The sequence below is a fragment of the Balaenoptera physalus genome (genome assembly GCF_965194825.1).
Source record: "Balaenoptera physalus genome assembly, chromosome: 14".
Taxonomy (NCBI): domain Eukaryota; kingdom Metazoa; phylum Chordata; class Mammalia; order Artiodactyla; family Balaenopteridae; genus Balaenoptera; species Balaenoptera physalus.
In genome coordinates, this window is record NC_138893.1 from 54,901,312 (window position 1) to 54,925,922 (window position 24,611).

Sequence of the window (24,611 nt, forward strand, 5' to 3'; positions counted from 1 at the left end):
GAGGATAAGGGTGAAACAAAGCTCACCAGAGGTTCCTGAGTCTGCATCAGATCAACAGCAAGAAAACAGGGGCTTCAAAGACATAGCTCAGACTGCAGCAACATAGGAGCAGTTTACAAACACGAGATCTGGGGCCAGAAAGACTCAAGTTCAAATCCCTACTCATTGGCTTATTAGCCATGTGACCTTGGGCAGAATAATTGCCTCCTCTACGCCTCGATTTGAGGCTCTAAAATGAGAGAACACCTCATATGGTTATTCTGAAGATTAAATCAAACAGTACATGAAAAGTGCTTTGCATAGCACAAGACACATGGCACTAGGGAAATATTAGCTATCTTTATTTTTAATGATAGACTTAAAAAATTTTTTTCTGTATCTCTGTATATGGCTTCCTTATTCTCCAATAGTGAGAGTTCTTGTAAGAGAATTATACCTCTGGTGACCCCTGCAAATGTGAGGGTAAATTAATTTGTTCATTTATCCATCATTCATTCTGTCTAGTGATCCAAGTACTGCCTGAGATATCAATGGCATTGACCCACAGGGAGCCACCTCCATGGATGCTGTGAGACAATCACCTGAGTGAATCTGCCCAGCAGATAGTTGATAGTAATCCAGCCATAGGCACCTTCCTCTTGGCCAGTGATGATTCTGGCACCCTGGAAGTCAAAGGGATAGCTGCTGATGCTGTTTGCCACCGCAGCCAGGATCTTGTCTGCCAACCGTTCATTTTCCATCCTGCACAAAGAGCTGAGGTTACTGGTTTTGTTTGAATAACTATGACTACCCATTGCAGCCAGAGCTTCCAGCCAGTTCTCCTAGGAAGTGAACCATAAACTCACTGCAATAAATAGAAGGATGGAGATCCCCACACATGGTTGTCTGAGGAGCCCTCCTTTGGGGAGAAGCATAACTACTCTTTCGGCCCCTCTTCTCCAAACCCAGATCCTTCCAATCCCTACGTAGGTTGGTCCTCTTAAAATACCATTTTGATTGTTGTTCCCTGGCTCCAAGAAATTATCAGAGTAATTTTAATTGCTGTGGTGGTGGTAGCTGGATATTGTTTGATCACCAAGCCTAGAGCTGATGTGTGCTACATTAGCCATTGCCGGTGGCTTCAAGCTGCTTACGTAGCCTCAAGGCTCTGCTTGAAGTTTTTAATTAGGGCTCTAGTAGACACCAAGTGGAAAACGTCCTGGGACAGATACCCAACCTCAGCTGGTGCCAGAGTGGGGTAAAAAATCTTTCTCATATTCTGCCTTGGTTTTTGGGTCTGAGACCTTGAGATCTAAAGAAGAAATCTTCCAGGGTTGTCACAATGAAGATGGAATACAATTGCTTCCAAGATCTAGGCAATATAATACTGAGAGTCTCTGGGTCAGAAAATGCTGCCTTCCAACTGGCATTAGACCCCAGTAATCTCTCATTTGAATGGCTTCCTTACCCTACCAACTGGCCTCCTTACCCCTAGTTTTCCTCTCCTCCAATCCACCTCTCTACCAGTGGCACCAGTTGTGTAACATCCTTTAATGGCTTCCCATTGTTTCCCAGATAAACTCCAAACTCCCTAGCATGGCCCACAAGGCACTTTGTGATCCGAATCTTGCCTTCTCAGAATCCCACTCAGAATCCTGGCTCTACCACTTGCCAGGTGTGTGACCTTTGGTGAGTTACTTAACATCTGTACACCACAGCTTCCTTAATCTGGTTAATAATAGTTAATAATACCTGTTACTTCATAGAGTTACAGTGATTTAAATTAAAGCACAGTGCTAAGAACATAGTAAGGGCCCAACAAATACAAGCTGCTACCATTACCATTGTCATTATTAGTATTAACTCTACGTACCCTACGTTCTATCTATGCAGAACTATCTAGAGTCCTCTGAACATGCCCTGGTCTCTCACATATCCCTCCTTTGCGCATCTATTAGAACACAAGATCCAGGAAAGCAGGGACTTATGCCTGACACATAACAGGTGCCAAATAAACATAGGTTATGGAACGCATGATGTCTGCTCTGCCTGTAATGCCCTTCCCTCTCCCCCCACAAGTCCTTCATGATTTGGCTCATGTATCCCCTCCTGTGGTGAGTCTTCTTGACCTCCTCCCATTCTTGGCAGGGACAAGTATGCTCCCATAGCAGCTCTGAGCACTCCTCTATCAAAGAATTTGTCGCCCTGTATCAAAACTCTGATCTTGGAAGATGAGTCACCTACTTCCATGTCCTGGGACAGAGCAGGCAGTCAATACAAACTGAATGAATGAATGAACAAACAAATGAACAAATAATGCCCACAGATACTAAATGGTGACCAGTAAAGATGTGCTAATTGTGATGATTTGTGTCTCGGGACGTCTGCGAGTCTCCTCTGGCCTTCCTCCTCCCAGATGTGGAATTGCTAAATCTGTAGCCCCAAATCCCAGAGTATAAAGGCTCAATCTTCCTCTCTTTGTGCCATCACTCTCTTGAATTCCCTGTGGGGAGATGAGCAAGAGGCCTTTTTTTTTTTTTACATACTTAAACTCCCATCATTATGCAAACTAAGAGTTTGGGAAGTTTACCCACTTACGGAGATTTTCTTTCTTAGGGGTGGACATTTAGCATGTCTAGAATTGGGGTGTTAGAGAAGTGTGGCATTCGCCCTTAACTCAGAGGCTCTAGCAACTGCCAAACCTATCTCCCTGCTGCTCTCGGTCCCTACAGGCTGCTATACCTGAGCAACCGCATGCCTGCCGTGGCTCCCAAGTAAACAGGTGTCTCTGTGTGCTGGGATGTTGGAATCACTTTCCTGGCTCTTTCCATGCATGCAGTCAGATAAATGTCTATTTCACTTAATTTTTGAGCAAATTCTGAGATTCCAGGACCTAGAGAAAAATGTAGAAGCAGATGAAAATTGTTTTTAAAATTAAGGACATATCTTCACATTATTAGAGAAAATACTGATGTTTTTTGAGAAAATGCAAGGAGACAATTTCTTTTTGTGATATCTGTTAAGTTTTTGTACTTAGAGGGTAACACTGAATCTAGCCTCGGTAGGATTTAATTTCAGACCTCAAGCCTGGTCTGTCTGCTGTTCAATAATCTTGCCACTGGATGGCGCAATTTTCACATTCAATTGCATGCATAACTTTCCTAAAACCAGGCTCTCTCAGATTTAAATGGGGATCTTATAGATAACTACTCTATATAGCTGCTTTATGACGTTTCTTCCACAAAGTTGTAATTAACAACACTAATTCCTAGAAGATGGGAAAGGCAAAAGATAAGTCAGAACAAAAATTAAAATATGTACCAGGCACATGGGCTTTTACTGAAAAGACAGGAACAGCTACTAACTAACCCTAAAATTTCTGAAGCAATGTTTCTTCCTTTGTTAGAAGAAACAGGCATAGAACCCATGTCTCCTCAGCAGTTTTTCCACTCTGATACCCTGTCTGCCTAGTAAAACTGTCCAGTTTTAGAGGCGTTTTAACTGCTGCTGTGGAGAGGATTAGAGCCAAGATGCTTTACGCTTTTTGAAGTTATTTAACAGTTAACAATTTTGGCTCGCTTTAAGCTAAACATCTACATTTTCAGTGCTTTATAGTGAGGATTTGCTTTAACAATAAGTAACCAGATATCTGATCCATATCTCATTCACCAAATTTTAAATAGCCTGTTTACTTAACTGTAATGAGAAAATCAGCTCCAAGTTATCAGCTAAGTGTTTTGACTCAAAAAGTCTGGCCTTCAATAACTGGTAGCTTTCAACTCACCTTTCTATTTAAATATTTGATTAGAGAACTCTCTCTTTTGAGAAGGGAAAATTACTGCATTTATTAGGCCAAACACGCATGGGGATATGTGTCTCAGGAGACAGCTGCTAGGCTAACACAACAACAACACGTGGAAGAAGGAATGGAAGGCGGTGAATTATTAAATAGAAGTCAATAAAATGAGGGATTTGGGTTTTAAGAAATGTTTGAAGTACTACCTCAGAACTGATGGCGCCAAGTTCTGAGGACATCAGGCTACTGGGTAGAATGACTTGCTCTCTTGGAAACATATCCTATCTACAGCTTTCTTGATAAACTATGAAAATTAGTGGACCCCACAGGCCACCAAACTAAAAGTCAATTATCTTCTGGGGCCTAGGTTACCTGTCTGACCAAAACTAAACAGTGGGTCCCTGGCTCAAAAGGCCAAGAGAGATAAAGGTCAGAAAGGTGACGGTGCAGTGTGGTAACATTCGGTGCGGGCGGAAGTGTTGGGTGTGAGGGAGTGGGAAGAGCTGTTGGCCACAACTCTAACTTGTCTTGCAACCTTAAAAGAAAACTAACTAGGAAAAGACTCAATATGCAGTGCAGTGACTCAGAGCAGCAGGAAGCCTGCAGTGCAACTTGGAGGCCTAGACTCTTGTCCTGGTTCTGTTCCTCCTTGCCAGTCACTAGTCTTTCAGGTTTCTGCTTCCTTTTCTATAAAACAAGACTTCAGTGATCCACAAGGTCCTTTTCTCACCTTAAGGGTCTATGATTTGCCTGCCTATACAGAAGCTAAAGGCTTTTGAAAATTCCTTCCAAGCCATAGATTAGAGGACAAAGATTAAGAGCAGCAATCCTCTGGATCCACCAGCCTCAACATCACCTGGGCGCTTGTTAGAAGTGCAAATTCTCAGACCTCATCCCAGACCTACTGAACCAGAAACTCGGGGGTTGGTGGGGGGGAGCGAGTACCTGTGCTTTAACACACCCTCCAGGTGGTTCTGATGCAGGTTTGCAGGTTCAAATTTGAGAACCACTGGCTAACACATGGGTTTAAAGTTGGGCAGATCTTTGCACAGCAAAGGAAACCATTGACAAAATGAAAAGACAACCTACTGAATAGGAGAAAATATTTGCTAATGATATGACCGATAAGGGTTTAGTTAAATTTGGGCAGATTTCAGTTCGAGCCCCAGTTCCATCACTTACTAGCTCAAGTAACCTTAAACAAGTGCCATAACTTCTTTCAACCTCAGTGCCCTCATTTTTTAAAAAGTGGGAATAATAATACATTCCTTAAAGGGAGATTGTGAGGATGAAATAACACATTTTCAGTACTAAGGGCATGGCACATAGAATTGTTCTGTTGATGGGAGTTACTATTACCCAATTATTTGAAAGTTTATTTTTCAAGGGCTTCATCATTAAGGACTGATTTCAGTACCATTTTCATAATGATAATAAAATAGCAATTATTTATAAAATAGCAACAATAGCAGCTCCGCTACGTTCTCACTTGACTTCCCTTTTTCTCGTGTGTTTGTTTCACTTCCCATATGCCTCTCATGCTCTCATGCCCACTGTCTCCTGGTCCCTTTTTCTTCATCTTACCTTTTACTTTGCACTCTTCTATCTGAGTCACCACCCCTGTGTCATTCTCCTTTTCTGCTGGCCACTTATAGATGTACAAATTCGTGTGAGAAGAGCCCGCATCCAGCACAATCCCAAACTGAGGATAAAACAAACCAAGAACTTATCAGCATTACATCATTCCCCTCCATATTCAGCTTGCAACAGAAGGAGACAAAGACATGGGTTTTCAAAAACACAGAGGAGAAAGTATTTTAATTCATAGTGGGGGTAGGTTGGGGTGGAGTGAGCGCCTGGAGTTGTGCTGATCATAAGATCTACCAGGACACCAATCCCTCTAGAACTATGGCTCTCAGTGCTGGTTGCACATTAGAAATATCCAGGCCTTATCCAAGGTAGGGCCCAAGCACCCATATTATTAGAAGCTTCTCAGGTGATTCTAAATTGCAGCCAAGATTCAGAACCATATACTGAAGTAGCTGAGACAATATAGAGGGAGTAGAAAGCCATTAATCTAGCAGTTCCCAAACCTGTATGCACATTGGAATCATATTAGAATTATCTGAAGAGCTTCAAAGGCTACTGATGATGGTGTCTGACCCCCAGATTTGTGATTTAATTGGCCTGGTATGTGGCCTGTACTCTGGAAAAGAGACATGGAAAATACTAAGTGTGCTTGTTTTTAATTACAAATATAACTATAGACAGTTACAGAAAGATAGAGAAGATGAAAAGGCAGAGGGCTATGTACCAGATGAAGGAACAGGAAAAAACCCCAGAAAAACAACTAAATGAAGTGGAGATAGGCAACCTTCCAGAGAAAGAATTCAGAATAATGATAGTGAAGATGATCCAGGACCTCGGAATAAGGATGGAGGCAAAGATTGAGAAGATGCAAGAAATGATTAACAAAGACCTAGAAGAATTAAAGAACAAACAAACAGAGATGACCAATACAATAACTGAAATGAAAACTACACTAGAAGGAATCAATAGCAGGATAACTGAGGCAGAAGAACGGATAAGTGACCTGGAAGACAGAATGGTGGAATTCACTGCTGCGGAACAGACTAAAGAAAAAAGAATGAAAAGAAATGAAGACAGCCTAAGAGACCTCTGGGACAACATTAAACGCAACAACATTCGCATTATAGGGGTCCCAGAAGGAGAAGAGAGAGAGAAAGGACCAGAGAAAATATTTGAAGAGATTATAGTCGAAAACTTCCCTAACATGGGAAAGGAAATAGCCACCCAAGTCCAGGAAGCGCAGAGAGTCCCATACAGAATAAACCCAAGGAGACACACGCCGAGACACATAGTAATCAAAGTGGCAAAAATTAAAGACAAAGAAAAATTATTGAAAGCAGCAAGGGAAAAACGACAAATAACATACAAGGGGACTCCCATAAGGTTAACAGCTGATTTCTCAGCAGAAACTCTGCAAGCCAGAAGGGAGTGGCATGATATACTTAAAGTGATGAAAGGGAAGAACCTACAACCAAGATTACTCTACCCGGCAAGGATCTCATTCAGATTCGATGGAGAAATCAAAAGCTTTACAGACAAGCAAAAGCTAAGAGAATTCAGCACCACCAAACCAGCTCTACAACAAATGCTAAAGGAACTTCTCTAAGTGGGAAACACAAGAGAAGAAAAGGACCTACAAAAACAAACGCAAAACAATTAAGAAAATGGTCATAGGAACATACATATCGATAATTACCTTAAACGTGAATGGATTAAACGCCCCAACCAAAAGACATAGACTGGCTGAATGGATACAAAAACAAGACCCATATATATGCTGTCTACAAGAGACCCACTTCAGACCTAGGGACACATACAGATTGAAAGTGAGGGGATGGAAAAAGATATTCCATGCAAATGGAAATCAAAAGAAAGCTGGAGTAGCTATACTCATATCAGATAAAATAGACTTTAAAATAAAGAATGTTACAAGAGACAAGGAAGGACACTACATAATGATCCAGGGATCAATCCAAGAAGAAGATATAACAATTATAAATATATATGCACCCAACATAGGAGCACCTCAATATATACGGCAACTGCTAACAGCTATAAAAGAGGAAATCGACAGTAACACAATAATAGTGGGGGACTTTAACACTTCACTTACACCAATGGACAGATCATCCAAAATGAAAATAAATAAGGAAACAGAAGCTTTAAATGACACAATAGACCAGATAGATTTAATTGATATATATAGGACATTCCATCCAAAAACAGCAGATTACACGTTCTTCTCAAGTGCGCACGGAACATTCTCCAGGATAGATCACATCTTGGGTCACAAATCAAGCCTCAGTAAATTTAAGAAAATTGAAATCATACCAAGCATCTTTTCTGACCACAACGCTATGAGATTAGAAATGAATTACAGGGAAAAAAACGTAAAAAAGACAAACACATGGAGGCTAAACAATACGTTACTAAATAACCAAGAGATCACCGAAGAAATCAAAGAGGAAATTAAAAAATACCTAGAGACAAATGACAATGAAAACACAACGACCCAAAACCTATGGGATGCAGCAAAAGCGGTTCTAAGAGGGAAGTTTATAGCTATACAAGCCTACCTAAAGAAACAAGAAAAATCTCAAGTAAACAATCTAACCTTACACCTAAAGAAACTAGAGAAAGAAGAACAAACAAAACCCAAAGTTAGCAGAAGGAAAGAAATCATAAAGATCAGAGCAGAAATAAATGAAATAGAAACAAAGAAAACAATAGCAAAGATCAATAAAACTAAAAGTTGGTTCTTTGAGAAGATAAACAAAATTGATAAGCCATTAGCCAGACTCATCAAGAAAAAGAGGGAGAGGACTCAAATCAATAAAATCAGAAATGAAAAAGGAGAAGTTACAACAGACACCGCAGAAATACAAAACATCCTAAGAGACTACTATAAGCAACTTTATGCCAATAAAATGGACAACCTGGAAGAAATGGACAAATTCTTAGAAAGGTATAACCTCCCAAGACTGAATCAGGAAGAAACAGAAAATATGAACAGACCAATCACAAGTAATGAAATTGAAACTGTGATTAAAAATCTTCCAACAAACAAAAGTCCAGGACCAGATGGCTTCACTGCTGAATTCTATCAAACATTTAGAGAAGAGCTAACACCCATCCTTCTCAAACTCTTCCAAAAAATTGCAGAGGAAGGAACACTCCCAAACTCATTCTATGAGGCCATCATCACCCTGATACCAAAACCAGACAAAGACACTACAAAAAAAGAAAATTACAGACCAATATCACTGATGAATATAGATGCAAAAATCCTCAACAAAATACTAGCAAACAGAATCCAACAACACATTAAAAGGATCATACACCACGATCAAGTGGGATTTATCCCAGGGATGCAAGGATTCTTCAATATACGCAAATCAATCAATGTGATACACCATATTAACAAATTGAAGAATAAAAACCATATGATCATCTCAATAGATGCAGAAAAAGCTTTTGACAAAATTCAACACCCATTCCTGATAAAAACTCTCCAGAAAGTGGGCATAGAGGGAACCTACCTCAACATAATAAAGGCCATATATGACAAACCCACAGCAAACATCATTCTCAATGGTGAAAAACTGAAAGCATTTCCTCTAAGATCAGGAACGAGACAAGGATGTCCACTCTCACCACTATTATTCAACATAGTTCTGGAAGTCCTAGCCACTGCAATCAGAGAAGAAAAAGAAATAAAAGGAATACAAATTGGAAAAGAGGAAGTAAAACTGTCACTGTTTGCGGATGACATGATACTATATATAGAGAATCCTAAAACTGCCACCAGAAAACTGCTAGAGCTAATTAATGAATATGGTAAAGTTGCAGGATACAAAATTAATGCACAGAAATCTCTTGCATTCCTATACACTAATGATGAAAAATCTGAAAGAGAAATTATGGAAACACTCCCATTTACCATTGCAACAAAGAGAATAAAATACCTAGGAATAAACCTACCTAGGGAGACAAAAGACCTGTATGCAGAAAACTATAAGACACTGATGAAAGAAATTAAAGATGATACCAACAGATGGAGAGATAGACCATGTTCTTGGATTGGAAGAATCAACATTGTGAAAATGAGTATACTACCCAAAGCAATCTACAGATTCAATGCAATCCCTATCAAATTACCAATGGCATTTTTTACGGAGCTAGAACAAATCATCTTAAAATTTGTATGGAGACACAAAAGACCCCGAATAGCCAAAGCAGTCTTGAGGCAAAAAAATGGAGCTGGAGGAATCAGACTCCCTGACTTCAGACTATACTACAAAGCTACAGTAATCAAGACAATATGGTACTGGCACAAAAACAGAAACATAGGTCAATGGAACAAGATAGAAAGCCCAGAGATTAACCCACGCACCTATGGTCAACTAATCTATGACAAAGGAGGCAAAGATATACAATGGAGAAAAGACAGTCTCTTCAATAAGTGGTGCTGGGAAAACTGGACAGCTACATGTAAAAGAATGAAATTAGAATACTCCCTAACACCATACACAAAAATAAACTCAAAATGGATTAGAGACCTAAATATAAGACTGGACACTATAAAACTCTTAGAGGAAAACATAGGAAGAACACTCTTTGACATAAATCACAGCAAGATCTTTTTTGATCCATCTCCTAGAGTAATGGAAATAAAAACAAAAATAAACAAGTGGGACCTAATGAAACTTCAAAGCTTTTGCACAGCAAAGGAAACCATAAACAAGACGAAAAGACAACCCTCAGAATGGGAGAAAATATTTGCAAACGAATCAACGGACAAAGGATTAATCTCCAAAATATATAAACAGCTCATTCAGCTCAATATTAAAGAAACAAAAACCCAATCCAAAAATGGGCAGAAGACCTAAATAGACATTTCTCCAAAGAAGACATACAGACGGCCACGAAGCACATGAAAAGATGCTCAACATCACTAATTATTAGAGAAATGCAAATCAAAACTACAATGAGGTATCACCTCACTCCTGTTAGAATGGGCATCATCAGAAAATCTACAAACAACAAATGCTGGAGAGGGTGTGGAGAAAAGGGAACCCTCTTGCACTGTTGGTGGGAATGTAAATTGATACAGCCACTATGGAGAACAATATGGAGGTTCCTTAAAAAACTAAAAATAGAATTACCATATGACCCAGCAATCCCCCTACTGGGCATATACCCAGAGAAAACTGTAATTCAAAAAGACACATGCACCCCAATGTTCATTGCAGCACTATTTACAATAGCCAGGTCATGGAAGCAACCTAAATGCCCATCAACAGACGAATGGCTAAAGAAGTTGTGGTACATATATACAATGGAATATTACTCAGCCATAAAAAGGAACGAAATTGAGTCATTTGTTGAGACGTGGATGGATCTAGGGACTGTCATACAGAGTGAAGTAAGTCAGAAAGAGAAAAACAAATATCATATATTAATGCATGTATGTAGAACCTAGAAAAAGGGTACAGATGAGCCCGTTTGCAGGGCAGAAGTTGAGACACAGATGTAGAGAATGGACATATGGACACCAAGGGGGGAAAACTGCGGTGAGGTGGGGATGGTGGTGTGCTGAATTGGGCGATTGGGATTGACATGTATACACTGATGTGTATAAAATTGATGCCTAATAAGAACCTGCAGTATAAAAAAACAAACAAAACAACTAATACTAAACTTTCATTGGGTTAGTTGTATGGAAATATGTTAATATAAATGTTTCAGACATTACATGAAATTTCTAAAAATCTTGTATTTGTATGGAAATATGTATGGAAATATGTTAATATAAATGTTTCAATCATTACATGAAAAAAAAAAAAAACAAACAAATATAACTATAAATTATATTCAATAAATTTTAAAAGATTTGTACTTTAACTTCATGCTTTTGGCTCTTAAGCATAGAAGGCAATGAAAGGAAGAATAAAGTAAGAAAGAAGGTGGAGGAGGAAAGGTAAAAAGACAATATGAGAAAGAACTAGGTGGTCAGAAGAGAAAGGGAGAAGAACAGTCACCACATCACATTTCATGAGGGCATGACATGCACCAGGCAAGTGCTGTGAGGAGCATTTTATAAGAATTATCTGACGTAACCGCTAGACCAGTACTATAAGGTACATACTGTTTTCATCCCCGCTATACAGATGAGAAACTAAAGTACAAAGAGGTTAAGTAATTTAGTCAAGATACAAAGTGATTAGGTGACGGAGCCTGGTTTTCGATCAGAGTCAGACCTTTCAGTGGGGCACCAACTTGAAAACTATTGTCTGGACCTTGCTCCTCTGCTCCTCTGTATAAAGAGCACAAGGTCTTGGGTCTGACTCTGATCCAAATCCAGGCTCCGTCATCTAATCACTTTGCCCGAAGCAAGCATGCGGGCCCTTTTCTTTATGGGGGCATAATGCTGATTACCACAGGGAAGCCCCACTGTGCAGAGGGAGGCAGAGAATACTGCAGATGTTACGGAAGGTCAAGGATGCTCACACAGCAGCACAGTGATACTCCCTGGGGGGAAATGGAAGAAAACGTGACACCTCAACAAGCTCTACGTTTAGCTATCCGCACTGGTCCAGGGAGTTGAATTCTAATTCTTGTCTTCTTTTCTCCCTGGAGTTTTTAGGTTCTTCCCAGGTGATAAGACAATATGAGGGGATAGATGTAAAACAGCTGCTGACTTCAGCATTATCAAGTGGCAGATCGCAGCTCAGATGAGCGGCAAGGAAGGAAGCTGCACAGACTCCTCAGCAACCAGGCTTGCCGTGAGATCAAACCAAGAACCGGCTTAGGTGGTGACCTTTGTGAGCAGACAGGGTTCTAACTGAGGTCTGGGGCCTTTGAACCCGTGGGAAACCTCTCAGGGTGGAGCAAAAGCCTCAGGGGTTTCACGGCAGACAATCCTGCTGTTCCCTAGCAGGGTCCATGATTTCTTCCTGTCAGAAGATGTTCTAACCACAGAAGTATATGATAAAAGATAGCGAGGCAGCAGCAGCAAGCAGCCTTTATCTGGAATCAGGATGTTCTATTCTGTCTACTATGTTGACATGAAAGATCCTCTTCCAGTAGAGCAAAGGAACCAGCCTTGCTCCTATCAGCCTGTTTCTCTAAGGCCTTACACAGTGAGGTGGTTGAGAAAGGAAAACTTTTACTACATTTCATTTGGCAAGTGCTTGAGAAGGGCGGGTAGAGCACTGACATAGGAATTGAGGGCATTTCACCTTATGTATACAGCAGCCTGGAATGCTAACCTGTTGAACTGGAACAAATGTTTTTTGTCATCCAAATGGATTGCATAATAAAAATTTGGCATCGCTTGCTGCTTTAGGGAAAGTTAAAGCTTGACTGTCTGAAAATTCTCAGTTTGAACATTCAGGGAGTTTGCCTTTCATTGTCACAAAACTACAAGTATATTCACTTGGGTAGTTTTTTTGTTTTTTTTTTTAACATCTTTATTGGAGTATAATTGCTTTACAATGGTGTGTTAGTTTCTGCTTTATAACAAAGTGAATCAGTTATACATATACATATGTTCCCATATCTCTTCCCTCTTGCATCTCCCTCCCTCCCACCCTCCCTATCCCACCCCTCTAGGTGGTCACAAAGCACCGAGCTGATCTCCCTGTGCTATGCGGCTGCTTCCCACTAGCTATCTATTTTATGTTTGGTAGTGTATATATGTCCATGCCACTCTCTCACTTTGTCACAGCTTACCCTTCCCCCTCCCCGTATCCTCAAGTCCATTCTCTAGTAGGTCTGTGTCTTTATTCCCGTCTTGCCCCTAGGTTCTTCACGAGCTTTTTTTTTTTTTTTTTTCTTAGATTCCATATATATGTGTTGGCATATGGTATTTTTCTCTTTCTGACTTACTTCGCTCTGTTTGGCAGGCTATAGGTTCATCCACCTCACTACAAATAACTCAATTTCGTTTCTTTTTATGGCTGAGTAATATTCCATTGTATATATGTGCCACATCTTCTTTATCCATTCATCTGTTGATGGACACTTAGGTTATGTACCAAAATGTTCATTGCAGCTCTATTTACTTGTTTTTCATAGCTGGCCCATTTTAGAGCTAGAAGTTCATTTCATCCAATCCTCCTATTTTATAGTAGAAAACTGTGTCCAGAGCAGTTTGACTTGCTGAATGGGTAGTAAAGATAGTTATACCTCACCTATCCATCTAGAGCCCCAGGAGCCACCAGCTTTTGCTCTCTTTCCCCACATAAGCATTTTCCAAAGCATGTTCCAGAGAGCACTAAGCCTGCAAGGACCTGAGTGAAGAAAGTTTCCCAGAAGTCTGGGGAATGCTGCATGCTCTCTCCCCACCCTGGGCTCACGAACCCACTAGGTAGTGACTGCTTCAGAGAAGTCTGACAGTGGAGAAACCCACTTAACCTAGTTTAAACCAGCATACCCCAGACTCAGTGACAACAGAATTCTGTTTTAAATAAAAATTCCATCCTATAGAAATGTTTTGTGAAATGCTGTGCCTTGTCATGCTATTACTTGTACCCAATGTTTCTCTGTAGCTCATATTTAAAACATTTCTAAAAGCCCCTATAAGTAAAATCAAAGATTTGAGTAGTGAGGAAGAGATCTGATATCCCCTTAATATTATTATTTCAATATGACTTTCTCTTTTAAGAGTACTATGATTTTGTTAAGTAACATCTAGAAAATGAAAGGAAAAGGAAAAAAAAGACATCTAAGATTTCACCAACTAGCCCCAATGTTCATTTACAGCACTATTTACAATAGCCAGGTCATGGAAGCAACCTAAATGTCCATCAACAGACGAATGGATAAGGAAGATGTGGTACATATATACAATGGAATATTACTCAGCCATAAAAAGGAATGAAATTGGGTCATATGTAGAGACGTGGATTAACCTGTCATACAGAGTGAAGTAAGTCAGAAAGAGAAAAACCAATATCATATATTAACACATATACATGGAATCTAAAAAAATGGTACAGATGAACCGATTTGCAGGGCAGAAATAGAGACACAGATGTAGAGAACAAACGTATGGACACCAAGCAGGGGAAGGAGTGGGGGGGATGAACTGGGAGACTGGGATTGACATATATACACTAATATGTATAAAATAGATAACTAATAAGAACCTGCAGTATAGCACAAGGAACTCCACTGTCCAGTAAAAACTAACACAACATTGTAAAACAATTATATCCCGATAAAAAAAATAAAATTAAGAAAAAAAAAGATTTCACCAACTAGACATCACTGTTCTTTTTATTTATTTCCTTCTGGTCTTTTTTAATGCATGGTAATTTTTATATAGTTGTAATCATACTGTGTATAAACTTCATCTTAAGCTAGTTTTTGATCATACACATGATTTTATCAACCATAACTGATCTTCATGAGCTATGCTGAGTGAACAGAAGCAGTGGTCTAGAAAGAGGGTCAACAGAAATGACCTTGCTTGGTTCATGAGACACCAGTGTGCCTTGGTGAAGATCTGGAGATGTGGGTAGCAACAGAGCCCAAGCTCAGGGAGATTGGAGGCCATGTGGAAGTGGGGCAGATCCTGTCTTAGGATGGAAATAATTCTACCTGTGCAAACGTCACAGGTCCAGGCTTCTGAGTAAGTCTCCTTCAATGTGAAAAGAAAGAGAAAATTGGAACAGCAGATGACGTACTTCTACTCATTACTCAGCAGAAGTGGGATGTTCAACCCTCTCCTCATTCAGAAAACACCCACCCTCACACTAGCGTACTCTCAGTTCCCCACTAACCACAAGGTTTCTGTTCCAGAGACTTTGCCCAGAAAGCCCTTCACCTGAGATCCCAGCCTTCCCTGACCTTCTCAGATCTGAGTCTACCCTCCTAATCCATGTCTCAGACAACCTGTATTTTCCGTCTAAAGACAGCACTTGCCACAATGTGTAATTACATATTTACGTGGCTATTTGATTAATGTCTGTCTTCCCTATTAGATCCTAAGCTATATTAGGGCAGGTCTGTGTTGCATACTATGGTATATCCAGCATCCACAATGGTAGATCCTATTATATGTTAGGTACAAAGAAGGAATTCAACAGACAACTGTTGCTCAAAACACATGAATGAATAAGGGGAGTTAGAACTATATAGTCCCTAAACTCCTTCCAGTCCTAAAAGATGTTAATATACACAGTCTAATATAAAGTGCCATGGGGCTGAGGTCCACCCCTTCCCCGCAACAAAAACCCCAGAAGCCAAGTAACATGGGCAACAGTGTGAATTAACTTCTTTTGGTCTCTTCAGACATACTGGTCCTTTAGAATCTTTCTTAAAAGTCCCTGTAGCTTTTTTTTTTTTAATCAAATTTACACACATCAGTGTATACATGTCAATCCCAATCGCCCAATTCATCACACCACCATCCCCACCCCCCCGCGGCGGCTTTTCCCCCTTGGTGTCCATGCGTTTGTTCTCTACATGTGTGTCTCAACTTCTGCCCTGCAAACCAGCTCATCTGTACCATTTTTCTAGGTTCCACATACATGCGTTAATATACGATAATTGTTTTTCTCCTTCTGACATACTTCACTCTCTATGACACTCTCTAGATCCATCCACGTCTCAACAAATGACCCAATTTCATGTCTTTTTAGGGCTGAGTAGTATTCCATTGTATATATGTACCACATCTTCTTTATCCATTCATCTGTCGATGAGCATTTAGGTTGCTTCCATGACCTGGCTATTGTAAATAGTGCTGCAATGAACATCGGGGTGCGTGTGTCTTTCTGAATTATGGTTTTCTCTGGGTATATGCCCAGTAATGGGATTGCTGGATCATATGGTAATTCTATTTTTAGTTTTTTAAGGAACCTCCATACTGTTCTCCATAGTGGCTGTATCAATTTACATTCCCACCAACAGTGCAAGAGGGTTCCCTTTTCTCCACACCCTCTCCAGCATTTGTTGTTTGTAGATTTTCTGATGATGCCCATTCTAACTGGTGTGAGTTGATAACTCATTGTAGTTTTGATTTGCATTTCTCTAGTAATTAGTGATGTTGAGCAGCTTTTCATGTGCTTCGTGGCCGTCTGTATGTCTTCTTTGGAGAAATGTCTATTTAGGTCTTCTGCCCATTTTTGGATTGGGTTTTTGTTTCTTTAATATTGAGCTGCATGAGCTGCTTGTAGATTTTGGAGGTTAATCCTTTGTCAATTGCTTCCTTTGCAACTATTTTCTCCCATTCTGAGGGTTGTCTTTTGATCTTGTTTATGGTTTTCTTTGCTGTGCAAAAGCTTTTAAGTTTCATTAGGTCCCATTTGTTTATTTTTGTTTTTATCTCCATTTCTCTAGGAGGTGGAGCAAAAAGATCTTGCTGTGATTTATGTCAAAGAGTGTTCTTCCTATGTTTTCCTCTAAGAGTTTTAGAGTGTCCGGTCTTACATTTAGGTCTCGAATCCATTTTGAGTTTATTTTTGTGTATGGTGTTAGGGAGTGTTCTAATTTCATTCTTATACATGTAGCTGTCCAGTTTTCCCAGCACCACTTATTGAAGAGACTGTCTTTTCTCCATTGTATATCCTTGCCTCCTTTGTCAGAGATTAGTTGACCATAGGTGCGTGGGTTTACCTGTGGGCTTTCTATCTTGTTCCAATGATCTATGTTTCTGTTTTTGTGCCAGTACCATATTGTCTTGATTACTGTAGCTTTGTAGTATAGTCTGAAGTCAGGGAGTCTGATTCCTCCAGCTCCATTTTTTTCCCTCAAGACTGCTTTGGCTATTCAGGGTCTGTTTTGTCTCCATACAAATTTTAAGATTTTTTGTTCTAGTTCTGTAAAAAATGCCATTGGCAATTTGATAGGGATTGCACTGAATCTGTAGATTGCTATGGGTAGTATAGTCATTTTCACAATACTGATTCTTCCAATCCAAGAACATGGTCTATCTCTCCATCTGTTGGTATCATCTTTAATTTCTTTCATCAGTGTCTTATAGTTTTCTGCATACAGGTCTTTTGTCTCCCTAGGTAGGTTTATTCCTAGGTATTTTATTCCTTTTGTTGCAATGGTAAAAGAGAGTGTTTCCTTAATTTCTCTTTCAGATTTTTCATCATTAGTGTATAGGAATGCAAGAGATTTCTGTGCATTAATTTTGTATCCTGCAACTTTACCAAATTCATTGATTAGCTCTAATAGTTTTCTGCTGGCATTTTTAGAATTCTCTATGTATAGTATCATGTCATCTGCAAACAGTGACAATTTTACTTCTTCTTTTCCAATCTGTATTCCTTTTATTTCTTTTTCTTCTCTGACTGCCATGGCTAGGACTTCCAAAACTGTGTTGAATAATAGTGGTGAGAGTGGACATCCTTGTCTTGTTCCTAATCTTAGAGGAAATGCTTTCAGTTTTTCACCATTGAGAATGATGTTTGCTGTGGGTTTGTCATATATGGCCTTTATTATGTTGAAGTAGGTTCACTCTATGCCCACTTTCTGGAGAGTTTTTATCATAAATGGGTGTTGAATTTTGTCAAAAGCTTTTTCTGCATCTATTCAGATGATCATATGGTTTTTATTCTTCAATTTGTTAATATGCTGTATCACATTGATTGATTTGCGTATATTGAAGAATCCTTGCATCCCTGGGATAAATCCCACTTGATCATGGTGTATGATCCTTTTAATGTGTTGTTGGATTCTGTTTGCTAGTATTTTGTTGAGGATTTTTGCATCTATATTCATCAGTGATATTGGTCTGTAATTTTCTCTTTTTGTAGTATCTTTGCCTGGTTTGGGTATCAGGGTGATGGTGGCCTCATAGAATGAGTTTGGGAGTGTTCCTTCCCCTGCAATTTTTTGGAAGAGTTTGAGAAGGATGGGTGTTAGCTCTTCTCTAAATGTTTGATACAATTCACCTGTGAAGCCATCTGGTCCTGGACTTTTGTTTGTGGGAAGATTTTTAATCACAGTTTCAATTTCATTACTTGTGATTGGTCTGTTCATATTTTCTATTTCTTCCTGGTTCAGTCTTGGAAGGTTATACCTTTCTAAGAATTCGTCCATTTCTTCCAGGTTGTCCATTTTATTGGCATAGAGTTGCTTGTAGTAGTCTCTTAGGATGCTTTGTATTTCTGCGGTGTCTGTTGTAACTTCTCCTTTTTCATTTCTAATTTTATTGATTTGAGTCCTCTCCCTCTTTTTCTTGATGAGTCTGGCTAATAGTTTACCAATTTTGTTTACCTTCTCTAAGAACCAGCTTTTAGTTTTATTGATCTTTGCTATTATTTTCTTTGTTTCTATTTCATTTATTTCTGCTCTGATCTTTATGATTTCTTTCCTTCTGCTAACTTTGGGTTTTGTTTGTTCTTCTTTCTCTAGTTCCTTTAGGTGTAAGGTTAGATTGTTTATTTGAGACTTTTCTTGTTTCTTGAGGTAGGCTTGTATAGCTATAAACTTCCCTCTTAGAACTGCTTTTGCTGCATCCCATAGGTTTTGGATCATCGTGTTTTCATTGTCATTTGTCTCTAGGTATTTTTTGATTTCCTCTTTGATTTCTTCAGTGATCTCTTGGTTATTTAGTAACATATTGTTTAGCCTCCGTGTGTTTGTGTTTCTTACATTTTTTTCCCTGTAATTGATTTCTAATCTCATAGCATTGTGGTCAAAAAAGATGCTTGATATGATTTCAATTTTCTTAAATTTACTGAGGCTTGATTTGTGACCCAAGATGTGATCTATCCTGGAGAACCTTCCGTGCACACCTGCGAAGAAAGTGTAATCTGCTGTTTTTGGATGGAATGTCCTATAAATATCAATTAAATCTATCTGGTCTATTGTGTCATTTAAAGCTTCTGTTTCCTTATTTATTTTCATTTTGGATGATCTGTCCATTGGTGTAAGTGAGGTGTTAAAGTCCCCCACTATGATTGTGTTACTGTCAATTTCCTCTTTTATAGCTGTTAGCAGTTGCCTTATGTATTGAGGTGCTCCTATGTTGGGGGCATAAATATTTACAATTGTTATATCTTCTTGGATTGATCCCTTGATCATTATGTAGTGTCCTTCCTTGTCTCTTATAACATTCTTTATTTTAAAGTCTATTTTGTCTGATATGAGTATTGCTACTCCAGCTTTCTTTTGATTTCCATTTGCATGGAATATCTTTTTCCATCCCCTCACTTTCAGTCTGTATGTGTCCCTAGGTCTGAAGTGGGTCTCTTGTAGACAGCATATATATATGGGTCTTGTTTTTGTATCCATTCAGTGAGCCTGTGTCTTTTGGTTGGAGCATTTAATCCATTCATGTTTAAGGTAATTATCGATGTGTATGTTCCTATGACCATTTTCTTAATTGTTTTGGGTTTGTTTTTGTAGGTCCTTTTCTTCTCTTGTGTTTCCCACTTAGAAAAGGTCTTTTAGCATTTGTTGTAGAGCTGGTTTGGTGGTGCTGAATTCTCTTAGCTTTTGCTAGTCTGTAAAGCTTTTGATTTCTCCATCGAATCTGAATGAGATCCTTGCCGGGTAGAGTAATCTTGGTTGTAGGTTCTTCCCTTTCATCACTTTAAGTATATCATGCCACTCCCTTCTGGCTTGTAGAGTTTCTGCTGAGAAATCAGCTGTTAACCTTATGGGAGTTCCCTTGTATGTTATTTGTCATTTTTCCCTTGCTGCTTTCAATAATTTTTCTTTGTCTTTAATTTTTGCCAATTTGATTACTATGTGTCTCAGCATGTTTCTCCTTAGGTTTATCCTGTATGGGACTCGCTGCACTTCCTGGACTTGGGTGGCTATTTCCTTTCCCATGTTAGGGAAATTTTCAACTATAATCTCTTTAAATATTTTCTCAGGTCCTTTCTCTCTCTCTTCTCCTTCTGGGACCCCTATAATGTGAATGTTGTTGCGTTTAATGTTGTCCCAGAGGTCTCTTAGGCTGTCTTCATTTCTTTTCATTCTTTTTTCTTTATTCTGTTCCACAGCAGTGAATTCCACCATTCTGTCTTCCAGGTCACTTATCCGTTCTTCTGCCTCAGTTATTCTGCTATTGATTCCTTCCAGTGTAGTTTTCATTTCAGTTATTGTATTGTTCATCTCTGTTTGTTTGTTCTTTAATTCTTCTAGGTCTTTGTTAAACATTTCTTGCATCTTCTTGATGTTTGCCTCCATTCTTTTTCCGAGGTCCTGGATCATCTTCACTATCATTATTCTGAATTCTTTTTCTGGAAGGTTACCTATTTACACTTCATTTAGTTGTTTTTCTGGGGTTTTATCTTGTTCCTTTATCTGGTACATAGCCCTCTTCCTCTTCATCTTGTCTATCTTTCTGTGAATGTGGTTTTTGTTCCACAGGCTACAGGACTGTAGTTCTTCTTGCTTCTGCTGTCTGCCCTCTGGTGTCCCTGTAGCTTTAATGGCAACTTCAGCAACCTCATCAGTCTGCCTCAGTTAGCCCTTTTGAATAAACAAAGCTTGTCCTTTTGAATGTGACTCTAGTACTCTATAAATAAATCAGGTCTCCATTAGCTACAGTGATGCTGGCAGGGCCTGGAAACAGAGACCATTTCCCTCCTTTCTTTTTTCTTCAGTTGGAGTTTCTAGACCTTTAATACAAACTGCAATTTTGTTGTTGTTTGTTGTTTTTATTTTTTTAATTGTGGTAAAATACACCGAATATAAAATTGACCATTTTTACTATTTTTAAGTGTACAGTGTGGCATTAAGTACTTTCAAATTGTTGTGTAACCATCACCACCACTCATCTCCAGGTGTTGTTTTTTTAAAATCCGGTGGAGTAAAAATAATATATTTTCCAAGAGTATTTGAGGTTGAAAACTGAGGTAAATTCTTCCAAATTCTCCATAAAAAGATAAAATCACAAGCGCTCATCTAAGAATAGCACTTCAGTTCCCGGTGACTAAAGCAGATGCCTGGGGACAGGCCACTTTCCCTTAGCAGCAGTTGGAAATCCTGGGAGCACCCGGCTCAGTGACCATAACACACCAACAGCTAAGGGCCTTTCCTAGAACTCATCTCCCCCAAAGCAGTGTTGACAGCTGGTCTCCACTGAGGGCTTCTCATGTGCTGGGCACTCTGGTAAGTGAGTCAGTAGTATGATATTATTCCATTTAATCCTCACAACCATCCTCCAAGTAGGTACCATCTCCATGTAATACATAAGGAAACAGGTGTAGAGAGAATACACTTGCCCAAAGTCTCAGAGCTGGCAAATGGCAGATCTGGGATTGAAATCAAAGCTGTCTGGTCCCTGGCCAGCATTCCACAGAAGTGGCAGCTTTTAATTAAGGCACGTGGTTTGGGACTGGATCAGTTTGGTGCCTTTGAGAGAAACCTGTGGGGTTCTGTGTGTACCAGAATGTGCAATGTTTGTGCTAAAGGAGTATCTGACAACTTGCTAACTGCCAGTGTTCAGTGACAAATCAGCAATTAAGGAAGTGGTAAACCAAGCAGACCTCAACTCTACCTCCCCACCACGTCCACCAGGACAAAGGCACTTTCCCAGGGGACACAGGTACAGCTCATGATTCTTCAGTTCATTAAGCCCTATGTTTGTTTGTTTTTACAATGTGGTTGTTGCGTATCTACGTGGCAGTAGTTCCCAGACTTCTATGTCATGAGAACAGCCCAGGACGCCTGTTACCTGTGTAGATTCCCAGGTTCTACAACCTGGAGGTTTGAATTGGGTATGCTCTGGGAGTGAGAACGGGGAGTCAGCATCCACAGGGGAGCCTGAGGCAGAGGCTGACAGATTCTGCTGTCGGGCTAGTCCTTCTTCACATGCTCTTCACAGCCAAGGAGGGAGCAGTTTTACCTGTTCAAGATGCTCACTCTACTCACTGAGTCAGCGAACTTCTATGAGGCAGCCACCCAAGTCACAGGCTGTGCTGTCGTAATTTAACATTTATTTTGTGACTATTTGGTTAATGATTATCTCTTCCACTAGACTATAACCTTCATGAGGGTCAGGACTTTGCCAGTCTTGCTCATTGCTGTATCCCTAGGGCCTAAAGTAGAGTAGACGGTCAATGACTATTTATTAAATGAATAAATTGAGTGAAAGAGTATTAAAACATAGTCAAAGACAAATGAAACCCAGTCCTTGTCCTCAATATGCTTTACAACCTGGGTAGCTGGGCAAGTAGACTCATCAGTACAAAAAAGACTTCCTGTGTTTTGCCAGATGTGGCCCAGGCATGAGGCCACCCACCTCCCCAGCAAGGCTGAACCCAGACTGGACCAGGCAGGAAGACGACAAGACTGGATCTTCAGGACTGGAGGGCTGACCAGAACTGGGCTAGAAGAGGGCAAGTCAGATGGGAAGAGGCAGGGAAAAAGATAAGTGGCGATTTGTCACCAGACAGATAGGCTGCAAAGATGATAATGATAATACATGAGCTACCAACCATTGAGTATCTGCAATGGGCCAGCATCCTACTCCATACTTCACAATGCATTTACTTTATCCCACTTCATTCCTACAGTAATTTATGAGATATCAATTATCAGTTCTGTCTTACAAATGGAGAAACTGGGGCTCAGAGAAGTTATGTCCTGTGACTATAAGAGCAGGGCTGAGGTTTAAACCCAGGCAGTGTGAATCCATGGCCCATGTTGTGTCACACTCTGAGCAGACAGAATAATTATCCCTGCAATAAGACAGGGATGAAGAATCAGAGGCAGTGGGTAGAGAGACAGCTGAAAGTCTCTTCATAGAGGGGCTTATGGCCACCACCCTCTTTAAACAGAAGCATGCAGAGGTTGTTCTCAACATTACATCCCAACATGTTCCATCTTTATCCTAAAAGGTCCTCTAAAGAACCTAATCACTAAGATCTGGTCAACCTAAGTGTCTCTCACATTATCTCCTTAATGCCTTAATTCCACAGACAATGCCTTAGTTCCAGGCTCAACTGCCTTGTCTACACAATGTCAGGAACATCCTAACTGGTCTCTCCTCCTCTAATCTGCTCTCCAGCCAAGAGGAATCTCGGAAACACAATCTGGGCATAACCTCCCTGTTTGAAACCTTCGAAGCAGTGGTTGGCAAGCATGACTGCTCATTAGAATCACCTGGGAAGCTTTTAAAACATACCAGTGCCTGGGCTTCACCCCAAAGATTCTGATTTAATTGACCCAGAGTAGGGCCCAGATATGAGTATTTTTTAAAAGCTTCCCAGGTTCTTTTAACATGGAGCCAATCTTGAGCACTACTAGAGTTGAATGGATGAGACGTCCACTCCTGAGCTAGGCAAACTAAGCTCAGACTAAAGTCTCCTCTCCCACCATTCCTTCCTGCCCCATATTCAATATTCCAGCCATACTGAACTGCTAGTGATTCCCCAAGATCACTTGCTATTTTAAGCTGCCACTCTGTAACACATGGTATGGTCTTTGTAAAGAACATGTCCTACCTCACCTCCTGGGAAACTCCTTAGTGTTCCTTATTACTTGGCCCCAAGGCTGCCGCCTCCATGAAGTCTTCATGTGACCAGGCACAATTGGTGACTCCTTCCTCTGGGCTGCCATAGCACTGCACCTACCTCTGTATTAATATGTCTCTATTTCTGAAACTATTTGTACAAACGACTCTCTGCCCCCACAAAAAGCAATAGGTATAGTGATGCTTCAGATACCTCTTGTGGCCACTTCACATGTCCTTGACCAACCTTTTTACTCCAGCTCCACCTGTACCTTCTCATCTCTCTATTTCTTCTCAGGGTCTTCTCTCCTACCACCTAGTAGGTCACCTGTGGTACCCACATAGCCCTTCTGACACATGTGCAAAACTGGAAGTGCCAGGGAGTTAACAACCTCTGGGATGACCCTTGACCAACAGGGGATGAGAACCAGGAGATAAATCCCTAGGGTAGATCATTCTGAAGTGCTTTCTCTACGGCTCTTCAGAGGGTCCTAGTGGGATCAAGCCAGTGACATTGCTATAAAGATTCACTTCAGATGCCAAAGACCTTGCTCCGTTTTTCCAGGCCAACACAATAACACAGAATCACGGCAGTCTTGAAGACAACCATCATGAATGACGGAAGGTCATCCATGACCACGAGTATTCACCGAGAACACAGAGCCTAGGTCTGTCGTGGATTTTGCCTCCTAGGCAGTCTCCCTCTCCAGTGATGCAATAATGAACATATAAAAAGGTCAAATCAAGAAGGCAATCATGTACTTTTGGAGCTGGTAAACAAATAGCAAAACCAAGATGTCATGAGCCTTCAGTTGT

At 40.1% G+C, this 24,611-nt stretch overlaps 1 protein-coding gene across 11 annotated transcripts in view; it reads right to left on the minus strand.

Moving 5' to 3' along the window:
* ENTPD1 (ectonucleoside triphosphate diphosphohydrolase 1) overlaps positions 1-24,611 on the minus strand; it is a 122,993-nt gene that overhangs the window by 19,812 nt on the left and 78,570 nt on the right. For 5 of the 11 annotated variants that reach the window (XM_082423732.1, XM_082423731.1, XM_082423728.1 and 2 more), the window contains exons 3-5: positions 5,360-5,477; positions 2,722-2,872; positions 582-741 (exon numbers count right to left, since the gene is read on the minus strand). In XM_082423732.1, the coding sequence (XP_082279858.1) occupies positions 582-741; positions 2,722-2,810 (249 nt within the window). In that variant the 5' untranslated portion in view covers positions 2,811-2,872; positions 5,360-5,477. The remainder of the gene's footprint in view (positions 1-581; positions 742-2,721; positions 2,873-5,359; positions 5,478-24,611) is intronic. The other 6 variants (XM_082423729.1, XM_082423730.1, XM_082423727.1 and 3 more) reach the window with 4 other exon arrangements.